Consider the following 24,148-nt stretch of genomic DNA (forward strand, 5'->3'; position numbering starts at 1 on the left):
CATTTGGGGGGGGGGGGGGTTGCCACCTGGGCATTCCATGGCCTCCGAAACTGTGATAGGCAGTGAAGAGTGAAATCAAAAATTTACGCCCTTAGAAAGCCTGAAGGCGGTGCTTGGTTTTCGGGGCCCCGTGCGCGGCTAGGCTCCCAAAAAGTCCCACACATGTGGTATCCCCATACTCAGGAGAAGCAGCTAAATGTATTTTGGGGTGTAATTTCACATATTCCCATGGCATGTTTGAGCAATATATCATTTAGTGACAACTTTGTGCAAAAAAAAAAAAAATAAATTTGTCTCTTTCCCGCAACTTGTGTCACAATATAAAATATTCCATGGACTCGACATGCCTCTCAGCAAATAGCTTGGGGTGTCTACTTTCCAAAATGGGGTCATTTGGGGGTGTTTTGAACTGTCCTGGCATTTTATGCACAACATTTAGAAGCTTATGTCACACATCACCCACTCTTCTAACCACTTGAAGACAAAGCCCTTTCTGACACTTTTTGATTACATGAAAAAATTATTTTTTTTTGCAAGAAAATTACTTTGAACCCCCAAATATTATATGTTTTTTTAAAGCAAATGCCCTACAGATTAAAATGGTGGGTGTTTCATTTTTTTTTTCACACAGTATTTGCGCAGCGATTTTTCAAACGCATTTTTTGGGGAAAAAACACACTTTTTAAAATTTTAATGCACTAAAACACACTATATTGCCCAAATGTTTGATGAAATAAAAAAGATGATCTTAGGCCGAGTACATGGATACCAAACATGACATGCTTTAAAATTGCGCACAAACGTGCAGTGGCAACAAAATTAATACATTTTTAAAAGCCTTTAAAAGCCTTTACAGGTTACCACTTTAGATTTACAGAGGAGGTCTACTGCTAAAATTACTGCCCTCGATCTGACCTTCGCGGTGATGCCTCACATGCATGGTGCAATTGCTGTTTACATTTGACGCCAGACCGACGCTTGCGTTCGCCTTAGCGCGAGAGCAGGGGGGACAGGGGTGCTTTTTTTTTTTTTTTTTTTTCTTTATTATTTTTTTGCTTTTTTATCTTATTTTTAAACTGTTCCTTTCATTTTTTTTTTAAATAATTTTTATTGTTATCTCAGGGAATGTAAATATCCCATATGATAGCAATAGGTAGTGACAGGTACTCTTTTTTGAAAAAATTGGGGTCTATTAGACCCTAGATTTCTCCTCTGCCCTCATAGCATCTGACCACACCAAGATCGGTGTGATAAAATGCTTCCCCAATTTCCCAATGGCGCTGTTTACATGCGGCGAAATCTAAGTCATAAAATGCTCGTAGCTTCCGGTTTCTTAGGCCATAGAGATGTTTGGAGCCACTCTGGTCTCTGATCAGCTCTATGGTCAGCTGGCTGAATCACCAGCTGCATTCTCAGGTTCCCTGTTGAGACAGGAGAGCCAGAGAAAAACACAGAAGATGGTGGGGGGGGGGGGGATTCCCTCCCACTGCTTGTAAAAGCAGTCTAGAGGCTAATTAGCCGCTAGGATTGTTTTTACATGAAAACCGACCGCTGGCTGAAAAGAATGATACCAAGATGATACCTAAACCTGCAGGCATCATTCTGGTATAACCACTCAAAGTTGTGAATGGCGTACCTGAAGACAAAAAAATGGTTAACAATAAAGCACAGTAAACGGTAAAGTATAAAAAATTGCATACCTGAAAAGCAAACATGATAAAACATAATAACAATAAAACATTGCAGAATAGAATACAGTAAAAAAGAGCAGAACAATAGAGAGAATAGAGAGAGAGAGAGAGAGAGAGAGAGAGAACAATAAAACAACTATTTTTTTTTATTTTATATTTTTGTTTGTGTTTTTTTTTTTTTTTACACTTTTTTTTGTAACTGTAACTTTTATAACTGTAACCGGTTCCAGGTTCGGGTCTCTCAAAATGCGATGGCATCTTGGGAGACCTTGTGAAAGTGTGCCTAGTCTGTGCAATGCTGTACCCTACGCTAATACTCAACTAATGAATGGTAGCGTTCAAAACATTCACCAATGCAAAGACCAGGATTGTCAGGACAGGATGGACAATAATAGCGGGTGTCACGCCTATATCCGCGCTTGCTGCAGACACGACATCTTTTTTGGGGGGGTTCGTTGGGTAGGGGTACTCGGGAGGACATAAAGAAAATGCCTATTGATCCGTTCAGATACTATACCACTAAGGGAGGTGTACGGTGCGTGCGTGGGTGTCAGCGGTACTGGCACTAACCTGACGCTGCCTGGGGCTGGTGCTCGCCAGTTCACCAAAACGCTACCAAAAAAACTGTTAGCGATCGCAGGGATCAGGCCTGACTCTGCGAACGCTGCAGTTATGCGTTTAGTGTTTTGTAAGTGACAGTGATCAATCGATACTGCACTTGGGTGGGCTGGGCCGGGCAGAGGGGCAAAACGCAGGTGCTAGCAGGTATCTGGGCTGATCCCACTAACACTGCGTTTTTGGGAACCCTAAACTGCTGGGGACGCTAGTATAGATCTGATCGGATCAGATATTGATCCGTTCAGATACTATACCACTAAGGGAGGTGTACAGTGCGTACGTGGGTGTTAGCGCTACTGGCGCTAACCTGATGCTGCTTGGGGCTGCTGCTTGCCAGTTCACCAAAACGCTACCAAAAAAACTGTTAGCGATCGCAGGGATCAGGCCTGACTCTGTGAACACTGCAGTTATGTGTTTAGTGTTTTGTAAGTGTCAGTGATCGATTGATACTGCACTTGGGTGGGCCGGGCGGAGGGGCAAAACGCAGGTGCTAACAGGTATCTGGGCTGATCCCGCTAACACTGCGTTTTTGGGAACCCTAAACTGCTGGGGACGCTAGTATAGATCTGATCGGATCAGATATTGATCCGTTCAGATACTATACCACTAAGGGAGGCGTATGCTGCATGCGTGGGTGTTAGCAGTACTGGCGCTAATCTGACGCTGCCTGGGGCGACGCATATCACCGCCTGGCGATCAGGGGGCTAAACCTTTATTCGGTAATAAACGGCGGGTGCCCTGACACTATAAAAAATAAACAAACTAACCAGCATCACCCGTAACAGTTATACGGTGATCAGTGGTGAAAGGGTTAACTAGGGGGCAAGCAAGGGGTTAAAACCTTTATTAGGTAGTATATGGGGGTCCCTGTCGCTATAAAACGCTGAGGGCGAACCTAAATATTTACGTCCCTAACTAGCGTCACCAGTGACACTAATGCAGCGATCAGAAAAATGATCGCTTAGCGACACTGGTGACGGGGGGGTGATCAAGGGGTTAAAACTTTATTGGGGGGGTTAGGGGGGTACCCTAGACCTGAAGGGGGCTAATACTAACTGCTCTACCACTTCTAACTGTCACAAACTGACACCATGCAGTAATCAGAAAAAAAAAAAAAAACTGCTTGGTGTCAGTGTGACGGGGGGGGGGGTGATTGGGGGGTGATCGGGGGGCGATCGGGGGTGTAAAGTGTTCCTGACATGTTCTACTGTGTGTGTGTGTAGTGTTTGTGCACTCACTCAGATGTCTTCTCTCCTCGGTGCCAGAACGGAAACTGCCGAGCCGAGGAGAGATGACATCACATCCTCTGCCTCTGTGTACTACACAGAGGCAGGGGAAGATCCTCATTAGCTGGGAGCGATCGCGAGGGGGGGCACAATCGGATGGCCTCCCCCTCATCTCTGATCGCTGCCAGACCAAATGCGACCGCCTCAGGCACCGGGGGGGGGGGTCCGATCGGACCCCCTGCCCGCGGGAAGGCAATCACGTACCAGGTACGTGATTTTGCCTGCCCGTGCCATTCTGCAGACATATATCTGCGTGAGGCGGTCGTCAACTGGTTAAACAAGTTAGTGGTAAAGAGGTCATGGACAGAGGTGAGATTTTTACAGACAGAGCAGGCATTTCAAGGGACACAGGAGAAGGGAAGGCTGATTTTGGAAAGAAGAGGAATGGAAACTAAATTGTGTTAATTACTGCTGCTGCCAGAGGTGCGATTATAGTTGCAGTTAAATGATGGGGGCCAAGGGTTTGGGGATATATATCCAGAAGTTAGGAGAAGCAGAAGGGTGATATGGATATTAAGAGACATGCCTCAACATTCTGAAGTTTTTATTAACATGTGGGATTAGAATTAGGAGGAGGTGATGAGTGCAGTAATAAGGGGAGGACAGAAGAGAGGGTGATATATATACAAGCTGTGGGGTGAAGGAAACAGATTTTAAGGACACAACTGTGAGAAGGAGAGGTGGAGAGCATGTTACAAAGAGGAAGGAGAGCTTAATGGGGAAATGGGGTCACCTGTAATCTGTCTGGTGTTCTGCAAAGTAGTTTGCTATAGATTTTCACTTTGTGCAATCGCTGAAGTGCAGAGCGGAAGTGCCGCTTAACTAAAGAAGACACTTTATTGAAGGAACCCAACATATACCAACCACACAGCCATCTGCTTCCCCCATAAGGGTGAGCTAGCTTTATACTGTGGTGGGTGGAGATGGAATTTGACAAATAATCAATCAGGAGTTAATAGGCACATGGCTAGCAAAGCAAACTTTTCACAGCACAATCAAACTACAAGAGGACCAAGAGAATCTGCCTGCTTGTTCTATAATAGATTGCACCTGTTTTTTCTAAAATTAAATTGTACCCTGATAGTACTATACATAGATTGTACCCTGCTGGTTCTATAAATAGAGTGTACCCTGCTGGTTCTATAAATAGAGTGTACGCTGATGGTTCTATAAATAGAGTGCACCCTGCTGGTTCTATAAATAGAGTGCACCCTGCTGGTTCTATAAATAGAGTGTACCCTGCTGGTTCTATAAATAGAGTGCACCCTGCTGGTTCTATAATAGATTGCACCTGTTTTTTCTAAAATTATATTGTACCCTGATAGTACTATACATAGATTGTGACCCTGCTGGTTCTATAAATAGAGTGTACCCTGCTGGTTCTATAAATAGAGTGTACGCTGATGGTTCTATAAATAGAGTGTACGCTGATGGTTCTATAAATAGAGTGCACGCTGATGGTTCTATAAATAGAGTGCACACTGCTGGTTCTATAAATAGAGTGCACCCTGCTGGTTCTATAAATAGAGTGTACCCTGATGGTTCTATAAATAGAGTGTACGCTGATGGTTCTATAAATAGATTGTACCCTGATGGTTCTATAAATAGATTGTACCCTGATGGTTCTATAAATAGAGTGTACCCTGCTGCTTCTATAAATAGATTGTACCCTGATGGTTCTATAAATAGATTGTACTCTGATACTTCTATAAATAGATTATACCCTGATGGTTCTATAAATAGAGTGTACCCTGCTGGTTCTATAAATAGAGTGTACGCTGATGGTTCTATAAATAGAGTGTACACTGATGGTTCTATAAATAGAGTGTACCCTGCTGCTTCTATAAATAGATTGTACCCTGGTGGTTCTATAAATAGATTGTACTCTGATACTTCTATAAATAGATTATACCCTAATGGTTCTAAAAATAGAGTGTACCCTGCTGGTTCTATAAATAGAGTGTACGCTGATGGTTCTATAAATAGAGTGTATCCTGCTGCTTCTATAAATAGATTGTACCCTGATGGTTCTATAAATAGATTGTACTCTGATACTCCTATAAATAGATTATACCCTGATGGTTCTATAAATAGATTGTACTCTGATACTTCTATAAATAGATTGTACCCTGATGGTTCTATAAATAGGTTGTATACCGCCCAACTTTTTGAGATGGGAATGAGGGACACCTATCACCAAAAGTATGAAGGCATAGGACACACCCCTTGCCACGCCCTCTTAAAGGAGAATTGTACAAAAAAAACAAGATTTGTAAACCCACAAGTGCTTTTTTACCATTACTATTTCTTTATATTGGCTTTTGGAATTTACAAATGCAGCAATTTAGAAATCAGATGAAAGGTTTAGCACTGGGAAACACTTTTTAGTAGATAAAAAGTGCATTTTATATATATAGATCAGACCAAAATGAGGAACAAATGAGGGCCAGAGGGACATTGCTCCAAATCAGGGACAGTTGGAACCGATGAGGTTTTACCTTGCTGGTTCTATAAATAGATTAGATTGCACTTGGTTGTGCTATGGATAGATTTCACCCAGCTTGTTTTAAAAGAGGCTTTATATTCTTACTGAAGCTTTCAAGTTGAACTTGGCTTTAGGACAAGAACCCTGCTGCTTCTGAAAATTCCGAACGAATGTGGGAAACGTCTTTTAACTTAATAACGAAATACCATCTTCCCCTCTTAGCATATTCCCACAGTCATCATGGCCGAAGCACGCCGCTAGTTCCGCCCCCGCCCCACGTGACTCGCTGTACGGTGTACGTGCTGACGTCACGAAGGGCTGTACCCTGCGCTTGTAGTAACGGCTGAGGTCAGGATGTCGGTGCGGTGTGTACCGTGGTTGTTGCTGGTAAGCGGGGTACTGGCCGGCGTACTGAGCGGGGCCTCGGCGGACGGGAACGGCTTACCGAGCAAGAAGCTGAGGATGCAATACACGGCCGGTCCGCTCCTCAAGTTCCAGATATGGTGAGTGCTGGACGCCAGGCCCTCTAATTCCTCTCCGCCATTATGATAGGGGGGAGGGGGCAGCATGGTGCTGAGTAATGACGGCGGCCGGGGGCTTCCTCTTTCTATTTGTATAGTAATGAAGGAGGGGAAGAATGGGGCTTTGTGCCCATCCCCCTACCTCAGGGATGAGGGTGATGGGAGGTAAAGAGGAACCTAACTTTCCCTTTGGTTTTTCCTCCACCTCCAGTGTGTTGTCATAGAAAAAGCTGATTGGCTGCTGTCCGGTGTAGTCCTCCGTGTGGGGTCCTCCCCCGCCATCGTCTCATCTAATGTCATCAAGAGCTGGTTGGGTTCTAACAATGTGCCCTATTAGTTCTGATGACCAGAGATTGTGTTCAGGTTGTAGAAAGCTGATAGACGTGAGCTTGTCATCATATGGTCTGTTGTCAGATATAAATGGCAGCCTAAATTGGGGGGGGGGAGGGGAATCCCTACTTCCCTTCAGAGGTACAAACCTCTCCACCATGACAGAGGCCTCTTCCCCTCTTTACATCCCAAAATCTCTGACACCGCCTGCGCTCGACCTCTTTATAGAGTTGAATGGATCTGTACTCCAAGCATCCCTGCTCTACAAATATGACCACTTCTTCAAGTCTATGGGGAGTTAGTGACGGGACGTTGATATTGACATGGGGGCCACCACCATCAGGCTAAGTAAGCACATATGGGGGGGGGGGGGGGTCTAGGGTTAAATTATTTTAGGGGGCTGGGGTGGGTCGGTGCTCATTTTGAGAAAGTGTAGTTGTCCTTGAAATGTTTTATCTGTTCTCAAAGCAGATCCATACTGAAATGTTAAAGTGGAGTTCCACCCATTTAAAAGTCAGCAGCTACAGAAAGTGTATAATAATCGGACGCTCACCTATCCCACAGTCCAGCGAGGCAGGTGCAGGAAACCCCGCTCCTCTCCCCCCTCCTTTGAGCTGCCGGCATTCTAACTGTGGGCGCGCACTGCACGAGCTGCGCTTTGAATGGCGGACCAATCTTCTGGGACCTGTGACGTGTCCCAGAAGATTGCAGGGAGGTAGGGGGACAGGTGATCTTTCTTGCGGAACCCTGGGAGGAAGTGGGGGCCAGGTGCCTCAAAAAAGAGGGTACCCGCGCCTCCTCCACAAAAATGACATGCCAATTGTGGCTTGTTAGGTCACCAACACTTACAGCGGAAGTTCCATTTTTGGGGGGAACTCTGCTTTAACTTAAAACGGAACTCTGCCCAAAAGGGGAAGTTCTGCTCTTCTTCCTGCCACATTTGGATATTATTTTTTGTGGGAGAGGGGGGCACCTAGCTTAGACGGGTACCAGCTCCCACTTCTGTTCTGATCAGTCATAGAAGATTCTTCCATCCACACTATTTAAGCCAGCCATAGACCGATTAAAATTTGGCCAGTTCAGCAGCAACCTGCCTATTTTCGATCCATCTATATGGGCAGGCTGGTTGTCTGAAGTCTATCCACCGATTGACTTCAGTACAATCAGACTGTCTTTTTTTTTTCTCATGTCATCCCTGCCAGCAGCTATAGCTGCCAGCAGTGATCATTGTATTCCACCAGTGGTGAAGGCTCCCTGCTGGCAGAACACAATAGCACTGCGGGAGGGATTCCTCCATCAACACTGACTGTGATCAAGCAATTTTCTTTCCTTCAACCTGTGTTTGAAGGAAAGAAAATTGAATAATGTATGGCCTGTCTTAGCATTGGTAGGGGAATAGACTGATTTCTCTTATCCAGCCTGCAGGACTGAGTGAGAGAATTATAAAGTGTAAATGGATAGCCTCAGGGTCCTTTCACACGGACTTGCTCAGCTGGGCATCGGTCTGGATTTCACGGACAGGATCAGATAGCAGTGGGTGTCAGCGGACATGTCACCGCTGACATCCGCTGCTCCATAGGAGTGAATGGAGGCTCCGATCAGGTCCGCCTGAAAAACTGACAGGTGGACCTGATCGGAAAGCCTGTGTGAAAGGGGCCTTAGGGTTAGATGATGACCTCCAGCTAGCAGGAGCATTATTAGTGTCAAATATAATTAGTGCTGTTTAGATGCAGGCAGACCCTGTCTGAGACTCTAGCAGCACGATAGGAGGATCAGCAGGAAGCAACCAAATATGGCCGTGTATAGTAACAAGTCTTTTAATATGTTAATACAGATGGCACAAAAGCCTCTAACTCTAATCTAGTGCATAGATCTCCTTAAAACAAAAGGTACTTTTAATGTCTCATACAATCACTTATCCCAAAAATAAGAGCGTTATACTAGATTTGGGGGGGGGGGGCAGTGGACAGAGCAATGCAAATCCTATTAACACAATGAGAGGGCTTACATTAAAATATACTCTTATACACCTTAATTAAAAAGTACATGAAAACGGATTCTTTTTAACACCCTTGCTGGGATAGAGAAGTGTGATAAAAGGCCTGGAACACTTGCATTTCATGAAGATACTTTTTCATCTCCCATTGATGTTCTCATGATCGGATGCATGGGTCTATCTTCTGGTGACATCTGAACATGGACGAATCATGAGTTCATGTTGGCTGATCATTGGTTGTTGGTTAAAGCATTGGAGGAATCCTGAATCAGTAGATCTTTAGTAAAGGTGCATCAACCCCCTCCTCTTCCCCCTCCTTAGCCAATCCTATAGGGCTGTTAATATGTGAGTATAGGACCACTTTATTAGCTATCTACATTTTCCAGACATTTGTAAAACCAGTTCATTATATTTCATGAGATCTCTCTGGGTTCATAGAGATACATAGAAATTATCACAATTTGCTGGATGTCATTTGTCCTGTCTAGGACAGCTTAGAATGCAATATTTACATAAACACAAACTAATCTCTTGTCATCTGTATATACATTGCGTCAACATCTATATCAACATGGCTATTTGCAAAACGTGACTTATTCTTGTTTAGTGAATGTTTGGACAAGAGGGGAAAAAGTACATTGTGATTCTGGATTCGGGGGAGCGTGTAGCGCTATCTCTCTTCTACCACAATGCAGCACTGGGTGCCTAAGTGGGCAGTGCTGACATGTCCCCTAGGCTGAGTACTGCCATGTGGGTTAGAGTCCTAAAACTGGTCTTAGACTATACAAATTTTTGCTGGTTCCCAAATAACTAATCAAAATTCATTCTCTGGGTGGTTGTCATCCTGCTTCTGCCTGACATCCTTCGATTGAAAAATCATAGGAGCTGGACAGCAGTTGTCAAACATTGCATCCAATCAGCTATAATCAGGGTATTCTAACAGCTGCATTTGCCCACTGTCAGAATACAAAAGCAGCAGGAGATTAGTGCATCCACTCTGTAAAGCTGGCCATACATTATACAATTTGCTTGTTCAATTTCTTTTAGATTTACCTTCATCTGTGTATTGTAAGGGCCTGCCTGATTAAACACAAATGGAAAGTGTTTAGGTTGGACCTCATATTATATGGTTTTGGTAAATCTAAAAATTGTACAAGACAAATTGTATAATGTATGGCCAGCCTTAGTGATTGCATGGAAAAAAGTCAGGTTTAAAGTGGGGTAAACACTATGAGAAAATCAAGAAATTTCCGAATGAGGAACGGTCATTTGATTTTTCGCATAGTGTGTACACAACTAGGGTTTTCCCGATTACCACTTTTTTTTTTTTTTTTTTTAAGGCCGAGTCTAAGTGCCGATACAGATACTTTTTTTTTTTTTTTTTACACCCACCTGACCAGGCCATTTTTTGCAATACGGCACTGCGTCACTAAAACTGACAATTGCGCGGTAACCTATCAAAATTTACATCCTTTTCCCACAAATAGAGCTTTCTTTTGGTGGTGTTTGATCACCTCCTGCGTTTATTTTTTGCGCTATAAACAAAAGAAGAGTGACATTTTTGGAAAAAAAAACACTATCTTTTACTTTTTGCTATAATATCACAATTTAACAAAAAAAAACCTAATTTTTTTCCTCAGTTTAGGCCGATATATATTCTACATATTTTTAGTAAAAAAAAAAATTGCAATAAGCGTATATTGATTGGTTTGTGCAAAAATTATTGCGGCTACAAAATAGGGGATTTATGGCTTTTTTTTTTTTTTTTTTTTTTATATACTAATGGTGGCGATTTTTATCAGGACTGTCTGCGATATTGCGGTGGACAAATCGGACACTTTTGACACATTTTTGGGACCAGTGACATTTTATACAGCGATCGGTGCTATAAAAATGCACTGATTACGGTATAAATGTCATTGACAGGGAAGGGGTTAACACTAGGGGCTATCAAGGGGTTAACTGTGTTCCCCAGGTATGTTCTAACTGGGGGGGGGCTGACTAGGGGAGGAGACCGATCATTGTTCCCAAGTAGGAACACACAATCTGTCTCCTCTCCTGTCATTGCGTCTGCCGGGCACTCGCGTCAGCGCTGGGGATACGCTGCTGGAACGCGCGTCTCCTACAGTGTTTTAAAAGGCTGATGTACAGCTACGATGGCTCGCCCAGGGGAGCCAACCTGCTGCAGTATAACTGGGGTGGCTGGTCGGGAACCGGTTAATGTCATGTGACATTGGCACTAATATGCAGCACTGATTACGTCGGTGTGTTTTTTTTTTTTTTTTTTTTTTTTTTTACAATTTAACCTGAGATAGGGAAAGGGACCGAGGACACAGATCCCCCAGTTCCTTTGTCTGCAGTCTCAGCTGCACTAAAGATGAATGAAGAGGAGACAGTGTCTCCTCTTCATTCATAAACTGAAGTATCCTAAACACAGTTTACGGTGCTCAGTGACTGTTATGCATGAACAGTCAGTGATCACTGAGGAGCATAGAGGAGGATATGGGGTTATTGGCGCGATGCTGGGGAGGAGTTACAATCATGATCTACTTGTATACATTTCAATAAAGCATCTGACAGCTGTGGGAGGGAGAGGAGAAGTGGCTGTCAGATGCTTTATTGAAATGTATACAAGTAGATCATGATTGTAACTCCTCCCCAGCGCCTCACCAATAACCCCTGACTGTCCAGGTATCGGGTTAAGCATCGGAGCATTTGCCGGAGTACAAGTAAGGCAAATGCTCGGTATCGGGTCAACCCTATACACAACTGTTGACATCCGATTTAGACTTTCTGAAGGGACATATTTCAAAATTTTTCACCTTGCGTGAACAGAGCTACCAATTTTCGTTTTCGTATACTATAGACTGCACATGATCAGAAACACCAAAAAAAAGTCTATAGATTGAGAATTTTTGTGTAATTAGTACCGCCTCGAGTTCAACCTGCTGTGAAACATCGAGGAAAAACAGACGATCGTTGGTCCACTTTTCTTAGTGTGTACTGGGCTTAGCCCTGACCACCTCTAAGTTAAGTCTAACCAGACTTAATTGGAATTTACAAAAGGCATTTTACCTTGATTTTGCAGGTGACATGAGAGGCAGGATCAAAATGTGTGGCTTGCAGGGGTCTTTTTTGGATTCTGTTACTTTACTCTGAAAGTGCAAAACCAAGGCTCACTTTATAAATGCCTGTATTTCTATGGCCATCTTTATTTTAAAATTGCATATGCATTTTCAAAATTCTATTTTTTTTTTTCATGCATTCTATTTATAGATCCTGATTGCAAAATACTGATTGATGCAATCACTGGTGCTGTTTTGTAAACTGGTCTCCAATATGGTTGCTAAGTTTCTGTTACAGAAACAAAAATATTTCTCTGGAAGAATCCACAAGAGAACAAATAGGAGCAATATCTGTAACACTGCTAAAGCACTCCTTCATTGCCAACAATGCCAAAATATTGTACGTGTGTGTATGTTATATATAATATAATATATTATTATACATTTTGTATTTTTAACTGAAGGATTTATTTACATCATCTTGGTATGCTGCTTTTTAAAGATTTGCCTGGAATAGTTTTCAAGCTTTTTTTGTCTTTTCCAATTTACTTACTTTATTGTTTTTGTTTAAAAAGATGGCTAAGGGATAAATGAAATGAGAACTGGTAGAAAATTGTTTTTGACATTTGAGCGGACTTTACCAGAAAGGAACACTATAGTTTTACAAAAGGAATTGTTTATTTAATGTTACAAAATGAATAAAAATATGCACAAGTAAAAACAAGAGAAAATAGAGCTCTCATTGATAGAACCACAGTTATATATGAAAATGGTAGTTTCCCTGTTATTAAAGTGGTGTTCCGGACGAAATTCTACTTTTTAAATAAAAATACCCCTATAATACACAAGCTTAATGTATTCTAGTAAAGTTAGTCTGTAAACTAAGGTCTGTTTTGTTAGTTTATAGCAGTATTTTGTTATTTTATAAACTTACAACAGGCCGTGGCCATCTTAACCACTTAAAGACCAGCCTCGTTTTGGATTTTAGGTGTTTACAAGTTTAAAACAGGTTTTTTTGCTAGGAAATTACTTGGAACCCCCAAACATTATATATTGTTTTTTTTCTAACATCCTAGAGAATACAATAGCGGTCATTGCAATACTTTTTTTTGCACCGTATTTGCGCAGCGGTCTTCTAAGCGCACTTTTTTTGGAAAAAATTCACTTTTTTGAAAAAAAAAATAAGACAACAGTAAAGTTAGCCCAATTTTTTTTTATATTGTGAAATATAATGTTACGCCAAGTAAATTGATACCCAACATGTCACGCTTCAAAATTGCGCCCGCTCGTGGAATAGCGTCAAACTTTTACCCTTAAAAATCTCCATAGGCGACGTTTAAAAAATTCTACAGATTGCATGTTTTGCGTTACAGAGGAGGTCTAGGGCTAGAATTATTGCTCTCACTCTACCGGTCGCGGCGATACCTCACATGTGTGGTTTGACCACCGTTTTCATATGCGGGCGCTACTCACGTATGCGTTCGCTTCTGCGTGCGAGCTCGTCGGGACAGGGCGCTTTAAAAATTTTTTTTTTTTTTTTTTTTATTTTATTTATTTTTTCACTGTTTTTTAAAAAAAAAAAAATTTGGATCACTTTTATTCCTATTACAAGGAATGTAAACATCCCTTGTAATAGAAAAAAGCATGACAGGTCCTCTTAAATATGAGATCTGGGGTCAAAAAGTCCTCAGATCTCATATTTAGACTAAAATGCAAAAAAAAAAAAAAAAAAAAAAAAAGTCGTTTAAAAAAATGACACTAAAAAAATTTGTGCCTTTAAGAGAGTGGGCGGAGCCGTCGTAATGACGTCGCTCCGGCCGTCACATGGTATGGAGACGGGTAGGCACCATCTTGGCCTCACTTGTCTCCATACCTCAGCAGGGAAAGGACCCGATCGCCTCCGCCGCTACCGACGGCTCCGGTAAGCGGCGGAGGGTGCGGGAGAGCGGCGGGAGGGGGGGTGGCACCTCTCCCGCCGCCGATAACGGTGATCTCGCGGCGAACCCGCCGCTGAGACCACCATTATCGTGTACAGAATCGCTCACTGAAAAGATGGATATCTCGGTTGTGGCAGCAGCTGCTGCCGTTACCGAGATATCCATCTTCAAAAAATGACGTATATATACAGTGAGCGGGGCTGAAGTGGTTAAGTGTGGGCATCTGAAGCCAGACTGTATTTCTTCCTGGATCTCATCCTTGCAGATCTCGTACATGCTCAGTGCAGCACAAGCAGTGTAATAGGTTTCAGGTCAGGTTTCCATAGCAACGGCAGTTTCAGAGGAAGTTGCTGCCCCTTCCCAGAAGACATTGCAAACAGGAAATGATGTGATGGGCCGCGGCCAGGCAGGAGGAAGTGAAAAATGAATACAGCAGATATACAGTAGGTGCTGAGGAAAAAAAAAAAAAAATATCCAATTTGTTTACAGTGCGCAGTTTAGTGAGGGATTCTGAAGAGTTGTAAAAGTGGGTGGAACTCCACTTTAATGAGTCAAAGAAAGGTCAACGTTTCGCTATCGCTTCTTCAGGACCTATTTCCATTGACTGCAGGCAAAGGGATTCTGTATGGGAAAGAAAAAAGTATCAAAACTGCATCAGATGGATAGCCAATGCAGACAAATCATATATATAGATAGAGATATCTATCTATCTATCTATCTATCTATCTCAATATAAACCCCATAAATAGTATGGGGACAGTGTATATAGAGTGTACCACTCACATAGCAGAGAGAACACTCCCATGTGTGGCATGCCGTGTGCCGCCCGGAGGCAGCCAGATCAGCGAGACACTCCCTAGATCAAGACGACCAATAACATCTGATGCCCCATTCTAGGAGGAGGACAAAATGAAAATAAGCCCCCACATGTACAGTGTAGTGTGTGTATATATAATATCATCTTGACATAGTACTCGCAAAACCAAAAAAAAAGTCCACAGAATCACTGCACCAGGATCACCATTATACACAGGATGTACAGCAACCCTCCTGTTGTGCAATATAAATATACAAGCCACTGATAAATACTTACAATAACCTATTACTACTTGTAATATGGCAGAAAACAATTAGCAAAGTCCAATACCTAAAAAAGAATGATTCAGGACAAAGGTCAGTAATCGGTTGGATTATATAGGAACTTCCCAGTAGTATACAAAAGATCACCGAAGGCCTACATGGACCAATATAAAAGTTACCATTAATTTAATAGTCAACTCATTGCAAAAGCAAACATTCTGTATTGCAAACTTACCAGTAGACTGGCATGAAATAACATCCAATGATTTCTATTAGCAGGCAGTTGGAATCGTCAGTGCTAGCGATGACTAGAGATATAAATCTGGAGAGCAAAGTAACACACATTACTTCCCAGTTAAGCTAAATCATTATGGTAGCCATGATTATGTCCACATTGAAAGTCCCAGTGTATAGACTGACCTGCTCCTATGTGTCCTGGATCAGCATGCCACCACAAACACTTCCTGCATCTGAGCTTTAATTAGCGTTGACAATTAGCACCACGTGACAGCATAAACCAGCTGACCATAATCGGCTGTGAGGGCTATACCATCCTGTGTAAGCATGTGGAGCATTAGTATATGTTAAATGGGAAATCCCCCATAGGTTAAAGGAATGATACCATCGTATCCCGCGCATGCGTTGTGGGAACATCAGTGAATATCAAAAGCCAAAAGTGCGCTCATGCACACGAGCATATAATAGTTACTTAAAAATTTAACACAACCAAACCATAGCCTGCGCAGCAAGGACACCACCACACAACTGAACTGCACAGACATTGCAGGGTCAGGCTAATTATGCCAGCCCCTATATAATTGATATAATTAATAGGTCTGATATAGAGCTGAATCTTCTCATAATGGGATTCCCCTGGCTTCTACCACCTCAACACCACCCCCTTGATACTGCAGGGGCTAATAAAAACCAACTGCAACCACATATCGTCCATGCCGGGGGTCCCCAAAAAAAAGGAAATAACTCAAAAGTGAACCCCGATCCGAAATGCATCCAGCGAACACCTTGGCAAACTGCACATATATACACTGCGCTAAAATATAGGGGATCAAGGCCAAAAAGCCCCAATTCCATATTAAAGTGGAAGTTATTTACTCCCCTTTAAATGGCTTTTGCTAGGGGCTCCCTCGTAATCTGCCTCCTTCAGTGTCTGGGCTCCTGACGCCACTTCCCTCGGGGCCTCCGCTCGCTACTGCTCCTGGGAGATGTGTCATCATTTCCCAGGAGTCAGTTGGGCAGCGCCGAGGGCTAGGTTGCCATAACAATGGGGTGGGCACTTCCGACGACGACGCCCGTTATGGCAACCTGTATACTTTACAGCGCCGCATTACTGCACCTGCACGAGAACGGGCGGTGCATGCTGGTCCAGCAGCATGCACCGTGTCCCCGGAACTGGATGCTTGTGGGCTTCACATGCCCACCAGAAAAATGAAAACGGACAGGACACAATTATATAACTTCATTTTTTATATTACAGCGGACATCAGGGGAAGAAATCTACTAAACAAGTGAGTTTAGAAGTGTTTAAATAAAAAAATTTGAACATGTCGTTGGAACTCCACTTTGAGCTAATGTTTTGAATAGCTGCACTGGTCAACCGAACTTCCTATATTTAATAACAATAAAGTCAATTCTCAGTAATATAATACATAATCAGCCTCCATGATATAATCACAAATCTATTCGGATTTATGACCGGGAAGAGACAGAGCCGTCATTATGTTGGAATTATTTTACCATACTTTCTTAAATAAGAACATAGACACTAATAAATGTTTAACCTAGGAATGGTTTATAACATGAGGCTCTGTTGAGGCCAGGAGGGGAGGTGGCATTTAAACTAAAAATCCATCTAGCTTCCCGCTGCAGAAGCTTCTTATCAATATTACCTCCTCTAGGGTCTTCAATGATCCTTTCTAGCACCGTGAATTGTATCATTGAGGTGTCATGCTTGTGCTGAAGGGCAACATGTCTCCCAATAGGAGTAAAGAGTAGGTTTTTTCTGATGTAATATATATGATCATAAATCCTCTTCCAAAAGTTCCTAAACATTTTCCCTACATAAAATGATCCACACTTACATAGGGCGATATAAATGACACATTTGTTTTGGAAGTTCACAAAGTGTTCAATTTTGTGTATCCTGCCGCTGGTTAGTGTGAAGGATACGCCCTCCAAAATCCAGCCACAATATTTGCATCCCCCACATCTAAACATTCTCTTTGGATCTTCACTAAGCCCCACGGATTGCTGAAAGTGGCTCTGGACCAGACGATCTTTTAACTATCTACATTTTTTTGTATGTGACTTGGATATTTTTCAATATATTTTGTTTAAAATTGGATCCCCAGTGAGAAGATGCCAGTGTTTCTCAAGGGTTTTTTTTTTTTTTATTTTTTTTTTTTTCACCATATCATGGTTATTGGAGCAAGTAGTGATAATCCTGACCGTATCTTTCTGTTTCTTTGTTTTTTTTGTTTGTTTTTTTTGGTCAAACAATAGTTCCCGTCCTTTTTTTTTTTTTTTTTTTTTTTTTTTTTTTTGGTGGGGAGGAAATAGGTCTTGTAGTGTATGGACACAAAAATAATGGCTTTTTTTTTTTTTTTTTTTGTTATCTATTTTATTTTTGTCATTAGAGGGCTCTTCCACACTTGTGGGTTTTTTTATTTTTGTACTTTTTTTTTCTGCAGTAGGAAGCATGCCCTTTTTATTGCATAAAAATACATTCCAAGTAGAACTCCTAATGTGTGTAATAGAGAGATATAGTTTATACAGTTTTAGTTAAAGGAATGGTTGGAACCTCTGTCAGGTTTTTATCCTTTTATTTTTATCTCTGCTGTCCAAAAATGAATCTGGAATTGAGAAGAAACTTTATGATTTTTGAAATGAATGCAAAATATTGGCTTTTTTTTATTTGGCATGGCAATTGGCCAGGTAAAACAAAGAGGCACACGGGGAAGGGGGCATTCCTGGATAACAATTGTATTAGCAGTCACCAGGCAGGAGCATATTTGAATGTTTTTTTTTTTTTTTTGTTTTTTTTTAATGGCTAGGAAGTCTTCTTAATGCAGTTTGATTTCAATCATAAAGAACATTAACTGATGAGGATCAAATTTTAATTGGCACCCCTGCTTTTTATGCAAGACAAAATCCAGCATGGAGTACTATTACACAGATCTTTTATCCACAAACGGCATGCTATAACCCACAGCTCCTGTGTTAAGAATACTGGTTTCTTTAAGATCCAGTAAGAGACAGGGGCATACAGTTGTGCTCATAAGTTTACATAACCTGGCAGAATTTATGAATTCTTGGCCATTTTTCAGAGGATATGAATAACACAAAAACTTTTCTTTCACTCATGGTTAGTATTTGGCTGAAGCCATGTATTATCCATCGATATATAGAAAAGTGCAGCGTGGGATAATAAAACAATGGTTTTACCAAGTGAACATAATATATTTACATTAAAGTGACATGTATCATAATCAAAAATATCCAGTGAAATAAACCAAGTTAAAAAATCGGGTGAAAAAAAAAAAAAAATCCATACATAAATGTATGTGCTAGAAAAATTAAGTGCATTAATGTGACAAAGTTCATAAGTGAATGTGTCCCAATGGAAAACTTCAATACAGGAACCAGGGTTTATGTTCTCCGCTTGTGCTGCCCGTCACCTTACAATAAACAATGGAGGCTTACCAGAAAGCCTGCGACCGCCCTTCTCAGGGGGGTCAAAACAGGATTAGTAGAAAACGCAGGAACACTGTTAGGGATTCCCAGGTGACCAGCTGGCATCAGTCAGGAGTAGCTTCCGTGGTTCACTTCCAGGAAATAAGTGCTGCGCACCAATGGGTGACCAAAGGAGCAAGAGTGCACCAATGGGCAACCGTTGAGACAGGAACTGCGCACCAATGGATAGTGACTGGAGATTTCTGTATGATCCCTCTGTGTGCACCGCTGGTTGCCGAGTCTGTGTCACTGTCACAGGGAGATGGATGGACTGCTGCCTCCTCTCATGTATTCAGACTAAGAGCCTCCAGCTCCTGTAAATTCTTGGGCTGTCTTGCATGAACTGCACATTTGAGATCTCCCCAGAGTGGCTCAATGATATTGAGGTCAGGAGACTGAGATGGCCACTCCAGAACCTTTACTTTATTCTGCTGTAGCCAATGACAGGTGACTTGGCCTTGTGTTTTGGATCATTGTCATGTTGAAATGTCTAAGTACGTCCCATTCGCGGCTTCCTGACGAATGCAAACGTTCCTCCAGTATTTTTTGATAACATACTGCATTAATCTTGCCAACAATTTTGACCAAATTTCCTGTGTCTTTTTGTAGCTCACACATCCCCCAAAATATCAGCAATCCACCTCCGTGATTCACAGTAGGAATGGTGTAGCTTTCATCATAGGCTTTGTTGACTCCTCTCCAAATGTATTGTTTATGGTTATGGCCAAAAAGCTCAAATTTGGTCTCATCACTCCAAATGACTTTGTGCCAGAGGGTTTGAGGCTGGTCTCTGTGCTGTTTGTTGTATTGTAAGTGGGATACTTTGTGGCATTTGCGTAGTAATGGCTTTCTTCTGGCGACTCGACCATGCAGCTCATCTTTCTTCAAGTGCCTCCTTATTGTACATCTTGAAACAGCCACACCACATATTTTCAGAGAGTCCTGTATTTCACCTGAAGTTATTTGTGGGTTTTTATTTGCATCCTGAACAATTTTCCTGGCAGTTGTGGCTGAAATTTTAGTTGGTCTACTTAACTGTGGTTTGGTTTCAACAGAACCCCTCATTTTCCACTTCTTGATTAGTTTGAACCCTGCTTATTGGCATTCTCAATTCATTGGATATCTTTTTATATCCCTTTCCTGTTGTTTTATACAGTTCAACTACCTTTTCCTGCAGATCCTTTTGACAATTCTTTTGCTTTCCCCATGACTCAGAATCCAGAAACGTCAGTGCAGCACTGGATGAAAGATGCAAGGGTCTGTCGGGAGTCCAGAAAGTTATTGAATATATATAATTTATTTTTTTTATGCATGCATTGGTTACAAGCAAACAGATCACAGGTGAGGATGGTTACCTTTAATAGCCATTCGAACCCCTTTGTGTCAAGTTGTGTGCATTTTATCAGGCCAAAATCACCAGGGTATGTAAAATTTTGATCAGGGTCATTTGGGTAGTTTCTGTTGTCATTATGATTTAAAAAGGGCAAACACAGTTGATAATAAATGGCTTCAGGCAAACACTAACCATGAGTGAAAGAAAAGTCTTTATTCATATTCTCTGAAAAATGGCCAAGAAATCATAAATTCTGCCAGGGTATGTAAACTTATGAGCACAACTGTACCTAGAGCATTTGCCACCCGGGGTGGATGCTATATCTAGCGCACCCCCCAACTTTAAAATGTAAAAACACCCCACTGTGCCCCCTGCATACCTCTGCAGCCCCCAATATCTGTCACTATTATGTACCCTCTCTCCACAACTGCACCTCTGGACCCCTTTACATTATACAGCCCCCGGACCTCCAGACCCCTGCACGTTACACATTGCCACTTTATATCTTACTGGGGCATGCATGCAGAGCTGCAGACACAGCGAGCGCTGAACAGAGGGTGGGAACTGCTGGAGTTAATATGAAAAATTAACAGGCTAATGATTGTTTGCTAGGACCATTTAGCAACCAATCACCTGCTGGTTAACTTGAAAAGTTAAAAGCACTGCTCACTCTCACCCCATGCTGTGAATGGCGGAGTGAATCTTGTGGCCAGCCCTGGGTGTCGGTCACCCTGTCACAGCCTGCCACTCTCTGCCCTGGCTGTCACAGCAGCCCCCCCCCCCCCCTGTTGGTAGGCCACTTGTAAGAGACAATGGGTAGCTGGAATGAGGATTGTCATGGACAACGCACCCAAAACAATCTGTTTTTGCATTCAGCAGTAATGCAGACCTTTCTGGTGAGATTCAAAATCAAGTGATGTTAAAATGTTACTTCCAAGGTTGCTGTAGGAGCCTAAGTATTGACTGTGTATATAACTGTTTAAGGGGATGATCCTCTAAAGATCAATTCCAGCAAGAAACATTTCAAAGGTCAGGGGTGAGGCACCATAACATCAATTGCTAATGAATTATATTTTGTTCTTTGCAGCATCTCCTGAGGTTATCGGCGGGTGTTTGAGGAGTACATGCGGGTTATAAGCCAGCGGTACCCAGACATCCGCATTGAAGGAGAAAATTTTCTTCCTCACCCAGTTTATAGGTGAGTATATGAGCACAGTCATGCATTTACTGCACCATTCTGTTTGTTTCTTAACCACTTCCCGACCGCCGCACGACTATGTACGTCCTAAGTTTGAACGGGGGTATCGTTGTTATGGCAGCAGCTAGCTGCCATAACCCCGGTATCCCCGTTTTCGTGCGGCGGCCGGCTTTCAGATAAAAGTGGTCCCTGCGGCGGATTCGCTGCGAGATCACTTTTATCGGTGGCGGGAGAGGGCCCCCCTCCCGCCGCGATCCGGTGCCCTCCGCCGCTTACCGGAGCCGTCGGTAGCGGCGGAGGCGATCGCGTCCTCTGCCGTGGTGTGTATAGAGACGAGTGAGGCCAAGATGGCGCTCACTCGTCTCCATGACACTGCTGGGCGGAAGCGACGTCAAAACGTCACTTCCGTCCACGCCTCTTAAAGGCATATTTTTTCAAATGTCATTTTTCTAAATGACTTTTTTTTTTTTTTTTTTTTTTATTGCATTTTAGTGTAAATATGAGATCTGAGGTCTTTTTGACCCCAGATCTCATATTTAAGAGGTCCTGCCATGCTTTTTTCTATTACAAGGGATGTTTACATTCCTTGTAATAGAAATAAAAGTGACACAATTTTTTTTTTTTAAGTGTAAAAATAAATAAAATATTGTAAAATAAATAATAAAAATAGAAAAAAAAATTTTTAAAACCCCCCTGTCCCGACGAGCTCGCGCGCAGAAGCGAACGCATACACGAGTAGCGCCCGCATATGAAAACGGTGGTCAAACCACACATGTGAGGTATCGCCACGACCGGTAGAGCGAGAGCAATAATTCTAGCCCTAGACATCCTCTGTAGCGCAAAATATGCAACCTGTAGAATTTTTTAAACGTCGCCTATGGAGATTTTTGAGGGTAAAAGTTTGACGCCATTCCACGAGCGGGCGCAATTTTCAAGCATGACATGTTGGGTATCAATTTACTCGGCGTAACATTATATTTCACAATATAAAAAAAATTGGGATAACTTTTACTGTTTTATTTTTTTATTCAAAAAAGTTAATTTTTTCCAAAAAAAGTGCGCTTATAAGACCGCGGTGCAAAAAAAAAGTATTGCAATGACTGCCATTGTATTCTCTAGGGTGTTAGAAGAAAAACCATATATAATGTTTGGGGGTTCTAAGTAATTTTCTAGCAGAAAAACCTGTTTTAAGCATGTAAACACCTAAAATCCAAAACGAGGCTGGTCTTAAAGTGGTTAAAGGTACTAAACTGCAATGGACTGTATTTTCTGCTATGATTACCATAGAGAGGAGGTTCCTGGTTATTTACAATAGTGTTTTTTGTGGCAGATTTTTAGGTGGAACTTTAGTCAGAAAATTAAGTCCTGCTAGATCACTTCAGGCTGGCCCCTTTTGCAAGTATAGCAATGTAAAAAGTACTTATACTGTTTAAAAAGTTCATGAACAACTGGAGGGCCGTAGTTTGAAGACCCCCGGTTTAAAGTCTGGTAATACACTGTCCCACCTTGCTCTGCACATGCTCAGTTGCTCTCTATTTTTCAGCATTGTGCTAAAAATGTAGAGGCCGATCTGCTGACAACAAAAGTTACTGCTGCTCAGAAGCTTTGGGCTTCAACAAAATGGCAGCCTCTAGCAAGCAGAAAAAGGAACAATGCTGAAGCAATTTACAGTACACACTTATTATTGTGGCATAATTATTAATGTGGAATGTACTGTATGTTCCTTGCTAAAAGCATTTTATATTTTATCAAGAAGTTATGGGTAAAGTTTCACTTTAACCACTTCAATACAGGGCACTTTCAACCCCGTTCCTGCCCAGGCCAATTTTCAACTTTCAGCACTGTCGCATTTTGAATGACAATTGCGCGGTCATGCAACACTGTACCCAAACAAAATTTTTATCTTTTTTTTTTTTTTTTTTTTTTTTTTCTTTTTCCCCCTCACAAAACAGCTTTCTTTTGGTGGTATTTGATTGCCACTGGGTTTTTAAAATATTTATGCTAAACAAATAAAAGACTGAAAATTTAAAAATGTATTTTTTTCGTTTCTGTTAAAGTTTGGTAATAAGTACGTTTTCTCCTGCCCTGATGGGGCAGCGGGTTTGCATCCCTGGGGAGATCTAGTGGGCATCCTTGATGGGTCTGCACTGATAATGCAGACCCCCCTGTCAGGAGAGCCACTGATCGGCTCCCCTCTACTGGCGCCTTGTCAGCGCAAATAGAGAAAAAGGGGATAAGCGGCACTTCCTGGTTTACAATATGACCAGCTGCGAACGGACACAACTTATCACATGGTAAAGAGCCTACGTCATAGGCTCTTTACCTAGATCGGAGATGCGGTGTGTCAGAGTGACACACCGCATCACCGATCGCTGCGCGCCAAGCTTCTTATCCTGCTGGACGTCATATGATGCCCAAGTCAAGATAACACAACCACCCTGCGGCCGTCATTCTGCATACGGCGGGCGGGAAGTGTTAAAGAAGTTACATTGTTTATAGTTGACTCAGCAGCTGAGGAATGTTGTGAAACTTGACAGACTGCCTTTTTTTTTTTTTTTGACAGCTGTCAACTTGAGCAGAGAACTCTGCATAAAATCGGGGGAAAATGCTTTAGGATCACGAGGGGAAAGAATCGCGATATTGATTCTTAACGTTTAATCGTGCAGCTCTACAATGTACATTCCTAGCCCGGGTGTCTGGGTGCATGTACGATCTGCAATGTAGGGCACTTTGAGCGGAGGGGCTTACGCGGTAGCTTTGTTTGGTTTGTACCCTGGCTGTGTTCCTGTTTGACTGCATGATACACAGGCATTAATCCAAGTAGGGATGATTTCATTTCCAGGCACTGGAGTCTCTGG

At 42.2% G+C, this 24,148-nt stretch overlaps 1 protein-coding gene across 1 annotated transcript in view; it reads left to right on the top strand.

Annotated features, from left to right (window-relative positions):
• Positions 1-6,367: 6,367 nt before the first annotated feature.
• Positions 6,368-24,148, top strand: part of SELENOT (selenoprotein T) — a 39,003-nt gene continuing 21,222 nt past the window's right edge. The window contains exons 1-2 of the mRNA XM_073625988.1: positions 6,368-6,583; positions 21,180-21,290. Of these exons, the coding sequence (XP_073482089.1) occupies positions 6,435-6,583; positions 21,180-21,290 (260 nt within the window). The 5' untranslated portion in view covers positions 6,368-6,434. The remainder of the gene's footprint in view (positions 6,584-21,179; positions 21,291-24,148) is intronic.

This window comes from Aquarana catesbeiana, linkage group LG04, assembly GCF_042186555.1.
Source record: "Aquarana catesbeiana isolate 2022-GZ linkage group LG04, ASM4218655v1, whole genome shotgun sequence".
Lineage (NCBI taxonomy): Eukaryota > Metazoa > Chordata > Amphibia > Anura > Ranidae > Aquarana > Aquarana catesbeiana.